Consider the following 17,028-nt stretch of genomic DNA (forward strand, 5'->3'; position numbering starts at 1 on the left):
ATCGAACCTCCGACCTGCCGAATAGAGGACGGACGTCACCACTAACCTATATAGTGTGACTAAGATTTCAGCGAAGTAACAAAGTTTATCTACTAGGAACGCATCAGAAACTAAGAGTAAAAGAAAACGCACATTATCTATTGCCCTTTATTGACGTCAAAGTTGTTCCCCGGCCGCAGTATGAAGCTGACGCTGTTGTGGTGCCTCGGGCACGGGCTCAGGCCGGCGCGCGACACGCACGCGGCACTGGCGACGCACAGCAGGATCGCCAGCCCCAGGAGAGCCCAGCGCACAGCCTCCACGTAGCCTAGCAGAGTGTGTGCTTGGTGCAACTCCTCGCGGAGGTCGGCTGGGATTTCTGCTCCCTAGAATTGAATTTTTTCCCGTCAGTCAGTTTCCCCCTCCAATTATAATATGGGTAGTTACCTTCAAGACAAGAGTGAATAGGCATCTTCTAGGCAAGCGCGCTCCATCTTGGGCTGCATCATTACTTGTCACTTAGGTCTGATTGCAGCCAAGCGCTAGTCTATAAATTAAAAAAAAATGTAAACTAAAGACGTAATTAGGTCAGCCGCCGAATCAAACGTGGGCAGCGTTCAGGAACCTTTGAGATGTCTTCTTGTCCAAAATTCCTCAGTGCTTGAAGACCAAAGTCTTCGAACAGTGCGTGTTGCCAGTGATGACATATGGATCCGAGACATGGTCGCTAACTATGGGCCTCATAAGAAAGCTCAGAGTCACTCAGCGGGCGATGGAAAAAGCTATACCTACCTACTTGGAGTTTCTCTACGTGATCAAATCAGAAATGAGGAGATCTGTAGGGGAACTAAAGTAACCGACATCGACATAGCCTCAACGGGCTGCGAAGCTGAAGTGGCAATGGGCAGGCACATAGTTCGGAAAACCGATAGCCGTTGGGGTCCCAAGGTGCTGGAATGGCGACCTCGCACCGGAAGGCTCAGCGTTGGAAGACCCCTAGGAAGACGGACGACATCAGACAAGTCGCAGGGAGCCGCTGGATTCAGACGGCTCAAGACCGTGGCGTGTGGAAGTCCCTACAAGAGACCTATGTCCAGCAGTGGACGTCTACTGTTACAACTTCACTGACGAAATTTAAATAGTTTACCTCTTCAATCCACAACATCGGAAAGACCCCAGTGAGGACGTTCTCCAGCTGCGGGACCTGCATATTCCGGAGCTCGATGTTGAACTGCAGACGCTGTGCGCCCTTCAGCACCACGCCTGTGGTCTGCAAATTACAATAGGTATACTAATATAAAACGTTAGTTTTAGTATAAGCAAAACCTGAAAGTAGTTTGTTCAGAATCAGTAACAGAATTGATTGCAATCATTTTTAGTAGGTAAGGTTTTATTTATAGTTTGTTAATAGTAATAAAGGTATCGAGTTGTTATTCTAAGAGTTTGACCAAAAAATACTTTAGAATCCTGCAAGTTTGAACACAAGTTTTAATCATGATTCATGACGATGCAAGTCGCGTCAAGGTACTTACTCAAAGCTCTTGTGTTTGTCTTCATTGGGGGGTCTGAGGCCTTGTCTTCATTGGGGGGTCTGGGGCCACCATCAAAGTACTCCAACAGCTCCTCAGAGCCGACGCACCCAGGTTCAGGAGCCCCATGCGCAGACAGCCATCATTTCCTTGTGTATCGGAGGTGTGAAACAAACCATACCTACCTAGTCAGACGTGCTTTGACTGTTCGCTATAGCTAGTTGTTACCTGCGTCGCGAGCATGGCTCAAAGCCGCTTTGATTCCGCCCCAACTACGCCTGGATTCCGCCCCAATTCCGCCACTACTCCGCCCCGTCTTTGCAGTGTGGTGCTCTACACTTTGCTTACCGCGTCAAGGTACGCATAGCTCTCGTGTTTCTCCTTGTTGGGGCTGACGCCTCCATCGAAGTACTCTAGGAGCTCCTCCGAGCCGAGGTAGAAGTGAGGCAGCGAGGCGAGGGCAGGCGCGCCCTTACACGGACTCATATTCAGGAGCCCCATGAGCAGGCAGCCGTCGTGGTTCGCGCTCCAATTTCTGTATATAAAACAAAATATTATTTAGTTGTTAAATCCTGTATATAAATACTGCCTTTAACTTTTCCGAGTTCTTTATATGCTTTTTAAAATAATTAAAATATCACTTGCTTTAACGGTGAAGGAAAACACCGTGAGGAAATTTGCATGCCTGAGAGTGCCTACTTCATAATGTTCTCAAAGGTGTGTGAAGTCTGCCAATCCACAGCCAGCATAGCGGACCCTTCTCATTATGACAGGAGACCCGTGTTCAGTAGTGGGCCGGCGACGGGTTTATTAGGTCAAAGCTCAGCCGTCGTACCTCTAGCTCTAATTAAAACTTATTCAGCTAATTAATACGAGCAACTTGGTAATTAATCACAATTGGTAAGATTAAAGTCCTCGAAAACCCGTAAGTCTTGATTATAAAGTTGGTTGAAGCAAAATTAATTTGATTTTAACGACCTTTTGACACTAGCATTTCTCCGCCGCTTAAAATTTGCCTAACTACCAGCTGTAGTACGCGACAAGTCTTCAAAGTCAAGAAACTTGCACCGTAAAACAGGTCCTAGGATTCTTGTTATTTCGACCAAAAGTACCTAGGTAATTATTGTCAGTCAGTTTTTTTTTAATATTTTTATTGAACACTAGCTATACTACACAAATTTTAAACCCTTATTTTACCCCCTCAAGGGTTGAATTTTCAGAAATCCTTTCTTAGCGGATGTCTACATCCAGGTGGCAATCTGCATGCCCAGCCCGATCGGTCTAGTAGTTCTAGTCTAGTCTAGATCAGGGCACATAGTTCGGAAAACCGATAGACGTTGAGGTCTCAAGGTGCTGGAATGGTGACCTCGCACCGGAAGGCGCAGCGTTGGAAGTCCCTACAAGAGACCTATGTCCAGCAGTGGACGTCTATCGGTTGATGATGTGCTAATACTGAACCATCAACTGAACTGTACTTTACCAAACAGCAAATATATACATACATAGGTACATAGTTGCACTTACTTCTTGCAAAAGCACTTGTTATTGGGATTGGCGAGCTTCGAGGCGAGTGCACTCTCGTCCATTTCGTACAAATACGTGCTGATATTGAAGATGTTCCTCTCGCCAACCAGGCTTATATACAGCGATCTGTAAATAAAATACCAATTTTAGCGTTTCCATTATAAATAATATCTGTCCCCGCTGTACTCACGTGTTTAGTCGACGTTAGCCCGACTAGTTTCGAACCCATCCGTGGTCCTTGCACGTGAGTACAGCCGGGACAGATATTATTTATAATAAAATACCAATGGGTACGTTTTGGTAGATGCCCACCACTTCCACCCGCGTGGGTTTAGGTTTTTAACTGTGAGAATTTTGTGATGGGATTTCGGCTTTACAGAGCGTTGTCTCTGTCACTCATACCTGTGACGTTTTGTCGGTCTCAACGATAGAGACAACGCTCTACGAAACAGCTATCTCTTTCTGAAGGTCAATATTTTCTGCCGCGTACTGTATGTACCCGTAGTGCAAGATTTTACGTCTCACCAAACGAAACCAAATTCGAGAGTCGAAATACTTCCTACTTTTGTCGCGGATGAGGCGTGAAAAGGTGAAAGGAAACGAAATCAGACTCAGACAGACAGAATCAGTTTTCCTTTCCTTTCACCAATCAAACCTGACAGACCACACCAGACAACCACTGAACATCTAAGATGGAAGAGTCAAAGGTAGGTATGAACATCGTAGGGTGGTAACTATAACCATTAGCCACAGCCAATAGGGTCTTGGACTGTATTCTTATAAATATATTATAAAAGGAAAAGGTGACTGACTGACTGACTGACTGATCTATCAACGCACAGCTCAAACTACTGGACGGATCGCGCTGAAATTTGGCACGCAGATAGCTACTATGACGTAGGCAACCGCTAAGAAAGGATTTTTGAAAATTCAACCCCTAAAAGGGTTAAATAGGGGTTTGAAGTTTGTATAGTCCACGCGGATGAAGTCGCGAGCATAAGCTAGTACCTACCTAATAAAATGATGTGATTTTTTTATAGCGGTAGTTTATGGGGTAGAATAGAGAATAATTTAAAAAATTATGATTGTTATTTATTAGATATTAATTATTAACGTCACGCTATACGGAAAGCGAATAATGACGTCACAAAGCGTAAACGACTAATATTTTTCAATTTTTTAACATAACAAATATTTTCCAGTAAGTAATAATTACTCTATTTTTATATATTAAAAAAATTTAAAAATATTTATTTTGTCGTTTACGCATTGTGACGTCATTATTCGCTTTCCGTACATCGTGACGTTAATAATTAATTATGTTAAAAATAAACAAAAATCTTGGTTTTTACAAACTATTCTCTTTAATAATGAATTCTAGCCTCACAAACTACCACTATAGCAAAAATCACATAGTTTTATGACTACAGTTCAAGACCCTATTGCCAAAACCTCCCGCGACGCGCTTTACTTTAAAGAGTCTTAATCGGTAGCTGTAGTTACCTGCATATTTCCGGTTCGAAGATGTAAATCCTCTCAGGTGCTCCCAGGTTCATCGGTGGGAATATGGAGCCGTCTGAGCCGTTGAGCTGGCCGCAGTAGGGGTCGCCCCATTGCCGCATAGTGGTCATGTCGTTGTAGGCCACTATGTGCCCCAACTCTTGGATGTCCTCTATTCCACGGACCATGTTGTATGGACCTGATTCTGTTGTATTGAGCTAGGAAGAGAATTTATACATCATCATCATGATCATGATCATCCATACCCCATAGCCCAGGGACAATCCTCCACCTCCCATTGGCCCCACCAACTTCTCGTTTAATATGAGCCATCACTTGCCAGCAGGTCTGATGGAACCGGCCAAGTGCCAGTCAGACTCGCGCACCGAAAGTTCCGTACTCGGTATTTTTTTCGTCATTTTGCACGATAAATCAAAAGCCCTTTCATATGATACCCCAATTGGTAAAGCAATCTTACTTTGAAAGTCGAAAATAACAATATTTGTTCATGAACACATTTTAATTTTTTTCTTGTGATGTAACCACAAATTCACGGTTTTTAGATTTTTCCCCGAATGTCTGCTATAAGACCTACCTACCTGCCAAATTTTATGATTCTAGGTCAACGGGAAGTATCCTGTAGGTTTCTTGACAGACAGACCGACAACAAAGTGATCCTATAAGGGTTCCGTTTTTCCTTTTGAGGTACGGAATCCTAAAAAACCAATACTAAACTCGCGAGCAAAGAATCCCTAACTTTTGAAGCCGACTCGATTAACCTACAGAGTTATGATATTGTGAGAACATTTTTATCAATAAAAGTTAATATCACTCTATCCCTCAGAGTCCCATTATACTATCAAAGTTTCCTCCGACTTTGCTAACGTTTTTGAATAATCGCTTGGGAATTTAAGTGCTTTCGCTATATAAGCCATATAAGTAGGAAAGTTTTGGGAGCATTCTCTGGAGTATTCAGTCAATTTCCTTGTAAGTACAAAATGTATAAGGTCCAAAGAAGCTTAATAATTTGATTAAGTATTTTGTTGTATGTTTGACGTGTATATTTGTATATCTGTCTGTCGCATCGTAGCACCTAAAGTAATGAATCTATTTTGGTGCTTTTTAGGTGACTTGTTTCTCTTCGAGGCAACTTACGTAATTAAACATAGAGAAGTAGAACCCGCTGCCGTCCTCTGCGAGCCGCATGTTGGGTGGTTTATCTGACTTTATTTTTCCGCACACCAAACCTATAACAAAATAAATAAATTACCAAAAGAACTCGCAGATAGATAGATAGTCGCTAATCGTTACTTAAGATTGAGTTAAAACTAGACAGATTTATGTGAGAGATATAGCTCTGTCTCGTTTTAACTAAACTTAAGTAACGATTAAGCAACTCTGAGTACGGCTGTTAGTATAACTATGTTGAAACTATTGTAAAAAAATGCTACTATTCCATAAACGAGTACTTTGATGATAAACCTTAAAAAACTGTAAATTTTCTTCAGACTTGTTTTTGATTCTTTTAACTATAAGTAAGCAATAATCTATACTATTAATTATTATTATTGTAATGTTCTTTAATTCATACTAGAGTACCTAACCTAGGTAGTTTAGGAATTGTGTTATTTTTACTTTTGGATGCTTTCTGCTAGGCGAAACATATCTACTGTTTAACTCTGTGAGACCTTATGTAAATTTATGTGTTTCTGCAAAATAAAGAAATTGAATTGAATTGAATTGAATAAATTATGTACCTAAATTACTGTCCAAGCGGAGACTAAAGAAAGTACCGGCTTAGTAATTTTGGAAGGACTAGGCGAAGCCGACGATTTCCCAAAAAGGAAAAACTGAGTGTACAAACTACAAACAAAAGCAAAGATAGGTACCTACCTACTTACGTCTTCTTCCTGCAAAGTTACTTAGCAAGATTTTTTCTTCTAACATTTATAATAATAACTAGCTTATGCCCGCGACTTCGTCCGCGTGAACTACACAAATTTCAAACCCCTGTTTTACCCCTTTAGGGATTGAATTTTCAAAATCGCGGATGACTACGTCATAATAGCTATCTATCTGCATGCCCATAGAGTAGACTGACTGATATATTAAATTAACGTACAGCTCAAACTACTGGACGGATCTGTCTCAAATTTGGCATAGGTACAGATATGAGATAGGAGCTATTATGACGTAGACGTCCGCTAAGAAAGGATTTTTGTAAATTCAATCCCCAAGGGTGTACAACAGGGGTTTTATGAAACAAGCTTTTATTATACCTACGTAAGTATATTTTTTTATTTTTTACTTATACCTTAGCAGGTAGCCTAGTAGTTAAGACGACACCTCCTATTTAAGGAGTCCAGGGTTCGATCCCGGGTCGGACCTCTAATCAATTAAATATCACATGCTTTTGAGGTGAAGGAAAAATCGCAAGGAAACTCTGCTCAAAAGTTCTCTACAATGTTTTCGGTAGTGACTAGTGAGTGAAATCAGTCAATCCGCACTTGGTCGGCGTGGTGGACTATGGCTTAAACCCTTCTCATTCTGAGAGACCAAAGACCTTAGAAAGACCTAGAAGATACTTAGGCTGCCTGTCCACTGGTGCGGAGCGGAGCGGAGATGTGTATAGTTGACCAATCAGAGTTTTGTCAGAAGATGGAATAAAATTATCGCGTTATTTACCGAAATTCTGATTGGTTTGCTCAACACATCTGCGCTCCGCTCCGTACCAGTGGACAGGCAGCCTTAGGGTGAGATGTATAGAGCGCATTTTGACTTAGCTTAGACTTAAGACAGAGTTAAAACGAGACAGAGCCTATATTATCTCTCACATTAATCTGTCTCGTTTTAACTTAATCTTAAGTCTGAGCAAAGTCAAAGTGCGCTCTATAAATCTCAGCCTAAGTATTGAGTCGGTAATTATGTTGACCTATACTTATGAGTTAAACCCCGCGTAGTTAAACCTTAATAAATTGGTGCCTATAATGCAAGTGTTTCACGAATCATGTTCAGGAAAGCGAAGCGTATGTTATTAAATAGATTTCAACGTGATTGCAGGTTAAACTCTGCAATTTACTCACGACATCATGCAAAGCATCTAATGTCTTGTTTCCTCCTGAATTTTTATTCAAATCACTGGTAGCTTTACAGTGATTTGAATAAAAATTCAGGAGGAAATACCAGGCCGGCACCGGGCTGGGTTGGGTACAAAAATATAATATGAACTCGAGAGTCGAGCCCAAATGATCCGGGTCTGTTATAATAGTCTTGTCCTTATAATAAGCTTGTCCTAATAATATATAATAAGCCTTGAGGCTTGTTAGTGATAGCTCGTTTGCAATAATCTAATTTCCACCCTTGTATAACAATGTACTATTTTTATCATTGACAGTACTGTACTGACATTAATTTTAGGGTGGCTCAATATAAAACATTTTAGTTCCTAAATATTTAATTTATACTATTAACGGTCAGATACTCACTTAAAGCCGATTGTTCTCCAGCACAGTTGAGGAAGATGCCGTCAAAGAAAAGGTCTCGCGCTTTGACCCTCAGGAACGGGTCTGTTAGATTGGTGAAAAAGTTGCCGAGAGCCGAGTTGACCAGGCCCACGGCGCTGGGCATCAGGTCATGCACTGTCAGTAGAGCAGCCTGGAACCAACATGGGGGTAAAATAAATGAACAAAAATTACTGGCCCCTAAGACACGGGATTTCCTAGTTTAGGGGTCAGGATTCCAGAGAGTTGATTAATATACTGAGTTGTTCAAATAAATTAATAAATAAAAAAAATAGACGTCCACAGCTGGACATAGGTCTCTTGTAGGGACTCCCACACGCCACGGTCTTGCGCCGCCTGAATCCAGCGGCTTGCGACTCGTCTGATGTCGTCCGTCCACCTAGTGATGATGCGAATATCCGTAACACCCCTGTTGCATACCTAAAGCGGTTCGTATCAGAAACATTACCTAGTTGGAACTTAATAAGGGAATATAATTATTATACCTATTAAGATATGTTAAAATTTAAAACATGCTTAAATTGTTTAAAAGTAAATTACATAGGTAGGTAGTAGGTACTAATTACTAAAAATATTAATATAGGTAATTAAAAACTTTTATAAGCGTAGAGTAGGTATATTTAATGAACTGCGGTAATTTTTTTTATTTTATGAAGCAATTAGGTAGATACCTACTCTTTTTATGATAAACCGTAAATCACAATGTTATGGATGTACCTACCTGTCTGTTTTTATCCGAATGCAAAAAGATTATATAATTTAGGAGCCTTGGACTTAAAATAGCGCAAAAACTCAACGGAAGATTTATTTAATCCTGATAAAAACTATTTAAAAAACACGTAAGATCTCTACTCTCTATGTAGGTTTCCGTATAACGTCATTCATCATACCTACAATCCGTAGGTACTAATATTATAAACTAGTAGACCCGCTTCGGCTTCGCACGGGTGACGGGAGTCTACCTATTCCATAGATCCATGGTTAGAAGTGAAACGTGGACACTGACAATTATTGGCTTCGTCCACAAACAAAAAGTCGCTCAATGCGCTATGGAGCGAGCTATGTTGGGTATCACTCTCAGGGATAAAATCCGGAACGAGGAAATTCGCAGAAGAACAAAAGCGACCGACATAGCTCAAAGGATTAGCGGGCTGAAGTGGCAATGGGCAGGTCATGTCTGTCGCAGAACCGACGGCCGATGGGGCAGACGTGTTCGAGTGGAGGCCGCGTACAGGTAAGCGCAGTATGGGACGACCCCAGCCTGCTGGACCAATGATCTAAAGAAGGTGGTGGGAAGCGGATGGATGAGGAAAGCGGAGGACCGTGTTTGGTAGCGCGCTCTTGGAAAGGCCTATGTCCAGCAGTGGACGCAAACAGGGTGATGGATTGGATGGATCGGATTGATGGTTAAAAGTCTATTTTTTACTAAGCTGTTATACTGATCGCGAGGAGGATTGCGTTGAGGATTTCCATCCTACATTTCCGAAACTGTTTATCATGTCTTCACCTATAATGGTAGTAGGTACCAACCTGACAGTACAACCTTTGTAAAAAAAATTGTGAAAATCGGTTCAATGACGGAGTTCTATAACTCCTCATCCATGACAAAACGGTTTTACTGACGTATTTCGTCGACGTTAGCTCGACAAGTCATAAAAAACACTCACGATAGTCTAAACGCTAGATTACTGTTATGTTTAAATTATAAATCATGTTTTTTGCTAAAACAACATAGAACAATTTTCATAAATTATAAAGGTTAGGTATCTACTAGATTATGATGATGGCTTACGTTTTAAAATCCAGTGGGAACGATTTTCGGGATAAAAAGTAATCCATGTATTATATATTATTTTACTTTATGTTTATTTTACTTATTATGTTTTAATCTAGGGTATACTCTACCTTCATACCAAATTTCAACCAAATCCAGAAGTTCTCGCGTGAAAGAGTAACAAACAAACACACACACACGCATGCGCACACACACGCACGCACTCACATACAAACTTTCGCCTTTATAATATTAGTATGATTAATACAGTAGGTACCTACTACCTACCTACACTTGAATTGTTATCAAAAAAAAAAGATTTGACTCAAATCCATCTAAATTTTAGGTAGAATAATAATTTTGTAATGCAACGTGTCGAATGTCGATGCAGATCACCTTTAATTGTTTTCACGTTTGTATTGTTTTGTACGACCTTTAAAAGGTTGATACCTACCTGCCAAAGTTATTTTTAACAAGCAAATTAAATTAAAAAAAAGTTAGAGAACATAAATGCATAAAAGGTTAAATTGTACGTCCAAAGGCTGATCCACACCTGCGTACGCGCACGAACCGTGTACAGAACGCGTATCATAAGAACATATAATATGGACGTGTTCAGGAGTGGTTTGAGAGCGGTTCGCGTGCATGTTGCACAAGTCACGGGGTGCACAATGTTTGGTAGTAAGTACAAACATGATGTTAAGAATTGACTACTGGACGGTCAGAGTTTTTAAATGGAGTCACTTACTTGGATCGAGGCACGGGTGCCAATGTAGGGGATCCCAGATGCGCTGAAAGCTAGGTAGCTTTTCTGGTCCCATATTGTAGTTTTCGCGTCTATAATAATTGAGTTTTGTACCGAGAAGCCGTTAGAGGCGAGCCTTTTGTGCGTGTCGCGGTTTGCGGTACCTATGTCGATTGCGAATGACAGCACTGTTGGTAGGTGAGTGTTGCCGGTTTTTGTCACATTGTGAACCCTGACCGATTGTAATTAACAATCGGTCAGGGTAATAAAATAATATACCTTACGAAAATTAGAAAAAGTGAGCTGTTTTGTGCTAGGAAAATTAACTATAATATAAAAACTAAATGAAAGTACGGAACACATGATAATATTATTATACGCGTTCGCGACATGCATGTGCGTAGAGACATTGACGCGTCCATACTCCATATTCACGTTGTTATACGTATAGTCTATGGTGTGCAGGGTTCGTGTGCGTGCGAAAGTGTAGCTTTATCTTAATAATTTACTTTTGTGGCAATTTGATGGCCTTGTTGACGCAGTGGTCCGAATAATCGCAAAGGTAGGTACCAAAATAGAAATCTGCAGGATCTGCAGGATTCACTGCAAGAGAATGGAAAAGTTGTCCAAGTCACACGTCGCGTCGATCCGTTGCTCTGTTGCAGCGTGATTGAAGGACAAACCATTAAACCAAGAAACAAACACACAATATGGGTTTTATAATAATATCGGTGATTAATTCACATTGATCTTCAATGCGAATTTTTTTAGAATAGATAGAATAGATGATGACATTCCAAGAATTATTACAATACAATGAAATTAATTTTAAATTCAAATTCAAATGGGTTGCATTGCTTAGTAAGTAGAATCTTGTCAGTAGAATGCGATGATTGGTTAGCTGTTGATAGAATTTATAAATCCTAATAAATATAATAAGATCAAAGTAGGTAGGTACCTAAGTACCTACTCGTGCCTGGTATCGTGCCTGGTATCGTGCCTGGTATCGTGCCTGGTATCGTGCCTGGTATCCTACCCCGGACGACTCCGAATAGCAGGCCGAAGTATTATAACCACTAGGCGTTCACCACATCAATAAAACCTATCCATCAGTACCCTTATTATAAATGCGAAAGTGTTTGATTTTCCGGGATAAAAAGTTGCCTTTGTCACTCTCCAGGTCTTTGACTATATCCATGCAAAAAATCACGTCAATCCATTGCTCCGTTGCGACGTGATTGAAGGACAAACCAGCAAACCAACAAACCAATAAACCAACAAACTAAAAAACACAGTCTCGCATTTTTTTAAAAATTCATTATAGGCGCACGCTTGACCACGATCACACCTGATGGGAAGTGATGATGTGGCCTAAGATGGGACGCGTTTGCCTAGAAGGTCCCTATTCACTCTTGTTTTAAAGATACCCGGATTATAATTGACAGGAAACAAGGGTAATAAGGGTACTGATTTAAAGTCTAAGTTGTTCTTTTTATAGTATCCATGAACCATTTACTTATTTTTCGTTTAATGACTTGGTTTGCATATTTTTTACTTGGTTTCAAATTAAAAGCCCAATTTACAATGATTCTCAACAAAAAAAAAATTACTGTGGTTTACTTTATTTGAACGAAAAAGACAAATAATTTGCATAAGTAGGTACAACCCCATGTATACGCCTGCGTGGATATAATTATTTTTGAAATCCCGTAGAATCTTTTTGAATTTTCAGGAGAAAAAGTAGCCCAAGTCCGTCTACGGAATGCAAAACACCGTGAGGTAACCTGCATGCCGAAGTTCTCTTTTTTCCATAGTGTTCTCAAACGCGAGTGAAGTTTGCCAATCCGCACTTGTCTAGATAGATGTCCACTGCTGGACATAGGTCTCTTGTAGGAACTTCCACACGCCTTGCACCGCCTGAATCCAGCGGCTCCCTGCGTCTCGTCTGATGTCGTCCGTCCACCTAGTGGGGGTATTCCAACACTGCGTCTTCCGGTGCAAGGTCGCCATTCCAGCACCTTGGGACCCCAACGTCTATCGGTTTTACGGAACTAAGTAGGTATACAGGGTGGAAAAAATTTAGGGGTCCTACACCCAAATGTGTATCATTGTATCATCATAGGTTAAATTTGAAATTTGTTATTTGTTATTAAAAATATACACATGTACATTGTACACACTCACTCACACATACACACACTCACACTCTCACACAATACACACTGATACACATATGTACACACACACACGTATTTTTAAGTTTCATATTCATATCATATCACTAAATTTAGTTTTGTATAAGTGTTTATTTGTTAATGATGGAGGAGGGAGAGCGGGGACCCTGAGATACAGGTTTTGCAAACTTACTTCAGGGTCCCTGGCACAATTTTAAAAAGACCTTTTAAAACAAATAAATCATTTCAAATCATTTCATTTCATCTATTGCCATTTCAGCTTTCCTACCAGTTCGGCTAGATATCAGTTACTCTAGTTCTTTTACGGATCTCCTAGCATTTTTGATTTGATCATGTAGGTCGTAGAAAAACTCCGAGCGTTCTCTCATCGCCCGCTGAGTGATGTTGAGCTATTTTGCTACGGAACCCTAATAATATTGATGTGGAAGTGTGGTTATTAGCTACACGTGAGCTCATAGGTAGGCAATCCATGACAAAGCACTAGCCATTGAACATTGTAATTGTGTTTTTGCACCGTGTAGTTTGTAATCAATTGTGCGTCACTACTCACTAGCAATAGAAGTAAGGCTTGGGCATACACAACACGAGATGGAAAATTCTTTAAACTGAATTTGATGTACAGTTTTCTCTGTTAATACAAGTTACTCTAGCGGGCTTCCCAGGGCTTTCCATATAACCGTATAGTTCGCGACAGGTTGAGATAGCAATCAGGGTATGAGGCGGGGGGACGCCCCACACACCTGCACGCCACCCGCGCTATCCCGCACTGGGTTAGCGCAGGAGCTGTGCGGGTGTGCGAGGCGTTCTCTGCCCGATTGCTATTACAACCTGTCGCGTACTATAGTTTGGCTCTCATATACCCATATTATAAATGCGAAAGTGTGTTGGTTTGTTGGTTTGTCATTCAATCACGTCGCAACGGATCGATGTGATTTTTTGCATGGCTATATTCGAAGACCTGGAGAGTGACAGGCTACTTTTTATCCTGGAATATCAAAGAAAACCTAAATCCACACGAACGAAGTCGCGGGCATAAGCTAGTTTTAAATAATACCAATTAAACTTAATGAAATTGTAGATATAGGTGCGTTTTAGAAACAAATATCTGTGTTAGTGGTTTTCCGGATTTCTGTAAAAAATGTGTAACTGTAAAGTTGTACGGGCTCAAATCAACCAATCAAAAATGATTGATTTAATTCCGCTCCACTAGTCTCTGCTTCACTCGAAACTTTTACAGCTGCGTTGGGGACGTAGCCGTTACCGCGTTCTGTGTGAACGAGCCTAAGAAGTCTCGTCGACCTCGCAAGACAAGCTGACCAAGGCTCAGAGCCTCGCAGTGCAAAACTTTCCTTCAGTATTTATAGTTCTACACCATAATATATAGATAGATATATCAGCAGGTGTATCATCCGTATTGAGACTGAGATCGATACATACTCTAATTTTATCATAAACTAGCTGACCCGGCGTACTTCGTACCGCCTAACAGTCGATTCTTTAACTTTTTTGAATTTTTCTCTCCGTAAGAACCATTCTCGTACTTCAAGGAATATTATAAAAAAAGAAGCGAAATCGGTTCAGCTGTTCTCGAGATTTGCGATCAGCAACACATTTAGCGATTCATTTTTTAGTCCAGTAAATAGAGCATTTAACCTCGCACTAAATTTCCGATCCAATCTTTGGTCACTTACTGACCATAAAATGACAAAATGATGACAGATCCAGGTGGAGCTTCGATCGTAACCTTGAAGGAAAGTTTTTGGCTAATATCTCCAAAACTATCCACTTTAGGGCAAAAATTATGTAAACCATTATTGTAGAAAATAACATTTGGCATCTTTTGTTTCCTGTAAGCTTTTTTGTAAAACTTACCGTTTACGATTTATGACTGATTTAATGAACCAGTTTTTCTATTTTGGCCGATAACTTTTAAAATATTGGAAAATTCAAAAATTGTGAAATGACAAAAATTTGTGAATTTTCCCCAAAATGTATTTAGGGAAAATTCACAATTTTTTTTAATTAAAAAATAAATAATCAAAGGAGATCGCCCGTGAACGGGCCCTCTTTTGTGGCGTGTTTTTTTTAAATGTGTTATTTTTTTACAATTACCTATGTTTTATAACGGCTTTTTTTCACTCTATTATTGAAAATATCCACAATTACAGTTAGAATCGTAAACATGCATTTATTTTGAAGAAGTATTAATTAAATATAACCTCAATATCAGCAATATAAAAAATAAGATATCTTTATAACCAGGGTGAATAAATAGAAATCGTTTGCAGAATATAAAGAGTTAATTATTTTTCTACAAAATAAAATTAGAACCATGGTGACATAACAATTATATTAGGGGGGGCCCAAAGCTCCTAAGAAAATGGGCAATCTCCTTTGTAGTTTTTGAGGCCAAAACTTGATTCTTTGAACATCCAAAATGTGTCTAAACACCGCTTTTGGGACGCATATATCGCCTTAATACCATACGCTTACATCGCGTCGTAGTAGAAGTTAGTATTCTGTGGATGTAGGTAATGAAGCGTAAAGTTACAAAATTGTACCAAAATCAACCGGAAAACTTTTAAATTAAACAGTTTAAGTAACAACCTAATATAAAGGTATAATCAAGAAGGAAAAAGTTTTACGACAGGTCGAAGTTCGGGGTGAACCACTAGTTTTGTTTTATAGTGAGTTTAAATACAATAGCTTGGTATCGTGTGTCGGTTTTTATGTTGAAAAAGAGTCACGCTATTCTTTATAGCTAATGTTTTTGTCTATTACCAAGCATATTAATTCTCACGGCATTGCATCAGGGCCTTTCAGACTCGCAAACACAAGCTTTGATAGCCTAGAGGTTAGGACGTCCGCCTTCTAATCGGAGGTCGGAGGTTCGATCCCGGGCACGCACCTCAAACTTTTCAGAGCTATGTGCGTTTTAATTAATTAAATATCACTTGCTTTAACGCCTGCATGCCTGAGAGTTCTCCATAATGTTCTCAAAGGTGTGTAAAGTCTACCAATCCGCACATGGCCAGCGTGGTAGACTATGGCCAAAACCCTTCTCACTCTGAGAGGAAACCCGTGCTCTGTAGTGAGCCGGTGATGGGTTGATCATGATGATGATGAACACAACAGCGGTAAAAATGTTGCTAGGTGCAAATCATCAATCCTGTTTGCGTCCACTGCTGGACCTATGTCCAGTGTCACATACACGGTCCTCCGTCTTCCTCATCAATCCTCTTCCCGGTACCTTCTTAAGGTCGTCAGTCTAGCGGTTTGGAGGTCGTCCCATACTAATTGCTGCTTGCTGTTACCCGCCTCTACTCACGAAGTTTCAGAACACGTCTGCCCCAGCGGCCATCGGCTCTCTCAGCACCGTTTCTAGCCGTACGGTGTAAAAGAGGTGGATAATACGTTGACGGATGACAGAAGTGAGTGGAAGAAAAATACATGTCGTAGCGTGGGATAAGGTAAGGAAAAAGAAGAGCTCGGAAAGACGCGAACAGCTTATTAAAGCTCACTCAGAGGGAAGATCGAAGGTAAGGAAGATCACCAGTGATCAATTAATCACCAATGATTAAGAGCCACATTAGGTAAGTAAAATATAAAAAAAAAAAATATATAAAAAAAAGTAAAATATTAAAAAAAATATGTTTAACAATTTTAATTAGTGGTCCACCTAGGTCCTGGACGCAGCCCAGGGGGGGGGGGGGGGGGGGGGTCATGACCCCCATGACCCCCCCCCTGGATCCGCCTTTGGCCGTAGTACTGTTTGTATGAGAGGTTGCCATTTGCGAACTAGGTATATCCGAATTTCGTTTAACTGCTTCGGAAACGAAATTAAGATCTTTAATTTTTGGGGTTCCGTACCTCAAAAGGAAAAACGGAACCCTTATAGGATCACTTTGTTGTCTGTCTGTCTGTCTGTCTGTCCGTCTGTCTGTCAAGAAACTAACAGGGTACTTCCCGTTGACCTAGAATCATGAAATTTGGCAGGTAGGTAGATCTTATAGCTGACATTTGGGGAAAAATCAGAAAACTGTGAATTTAGGGTTAGATCACACAAAAAAAAAAAAAATTGTGGTCATGAACTAATAATTAGTATTTTCAACTTTCGAAGTGAGTGACTATATCAAGTGGGGTATCATATGAAAGGTCTTCACCTGTACATTCTAAAACAGATTTTTATTTATTTTTATGCATCATAGTTTTTGAATTATCGTGCAAAATGTCGAAAAAATACGACTGTAGTACGGAACCC

The 17,028-nt window shown here is 40.3% G+C and overlaps 1 protein-coding gene across 1 annotated transcript in view; it reads right to left on the minus strand.

Annotated features, from left to right (window-relative positions):
• Positions 1–129: 129 nt before the first annotated feature.
• LOC117983263 (sensory neuron membrane protein 2-like) overlaps positions 130–17,028 on the minus strand; it is a 27,389-nt gene continuing 10,490 nt past the window's right edge. Inside the window, exons 5-11 of the mRNA XM_034969751.2 lie at positions 8,018–8,186; positions 5,688–5,779; positions 4,536–4,750; positions 3,033–3,158; positions 1,857–2,043; positions 1,127–1,249; positions 130–365 (exon numbers count right to left, since the gene is read on the minus strand). Of these exons, the coding sequence (XP_034825642.1) occupies positions 138–365; positions 1,127–1,249; positions 1,857–2,043; positions 3,033–3,158; positions 4,536–4,750; positions 5,688–5,779; positions 8,018–8,186 (1,140 nt within the window). The 3' untranslated portion in view covers positions 130–137. The remainder of the gene's footprint in view (positions 366–1,126; positions 1,250–1,856; positions 2,044–3,032; positions 3,159–4,535; positions 4,751–5,687; positions 5,780–8,017; positions 8,187–17,028) is intronic.

This window comes from Maniola hyperantus, chromosome 6 (assembly GCF_902806685.2).
Source record: "Maniola hyperantus chromosome 6, iAphHyp1.2, whole genome shotgun sequence".
NCBI lineage: Eukaryota > Metazoa > Arthropoda > Insecta > Lepidoptera > Nymphalidae > Maniola > Maniola hyperantus.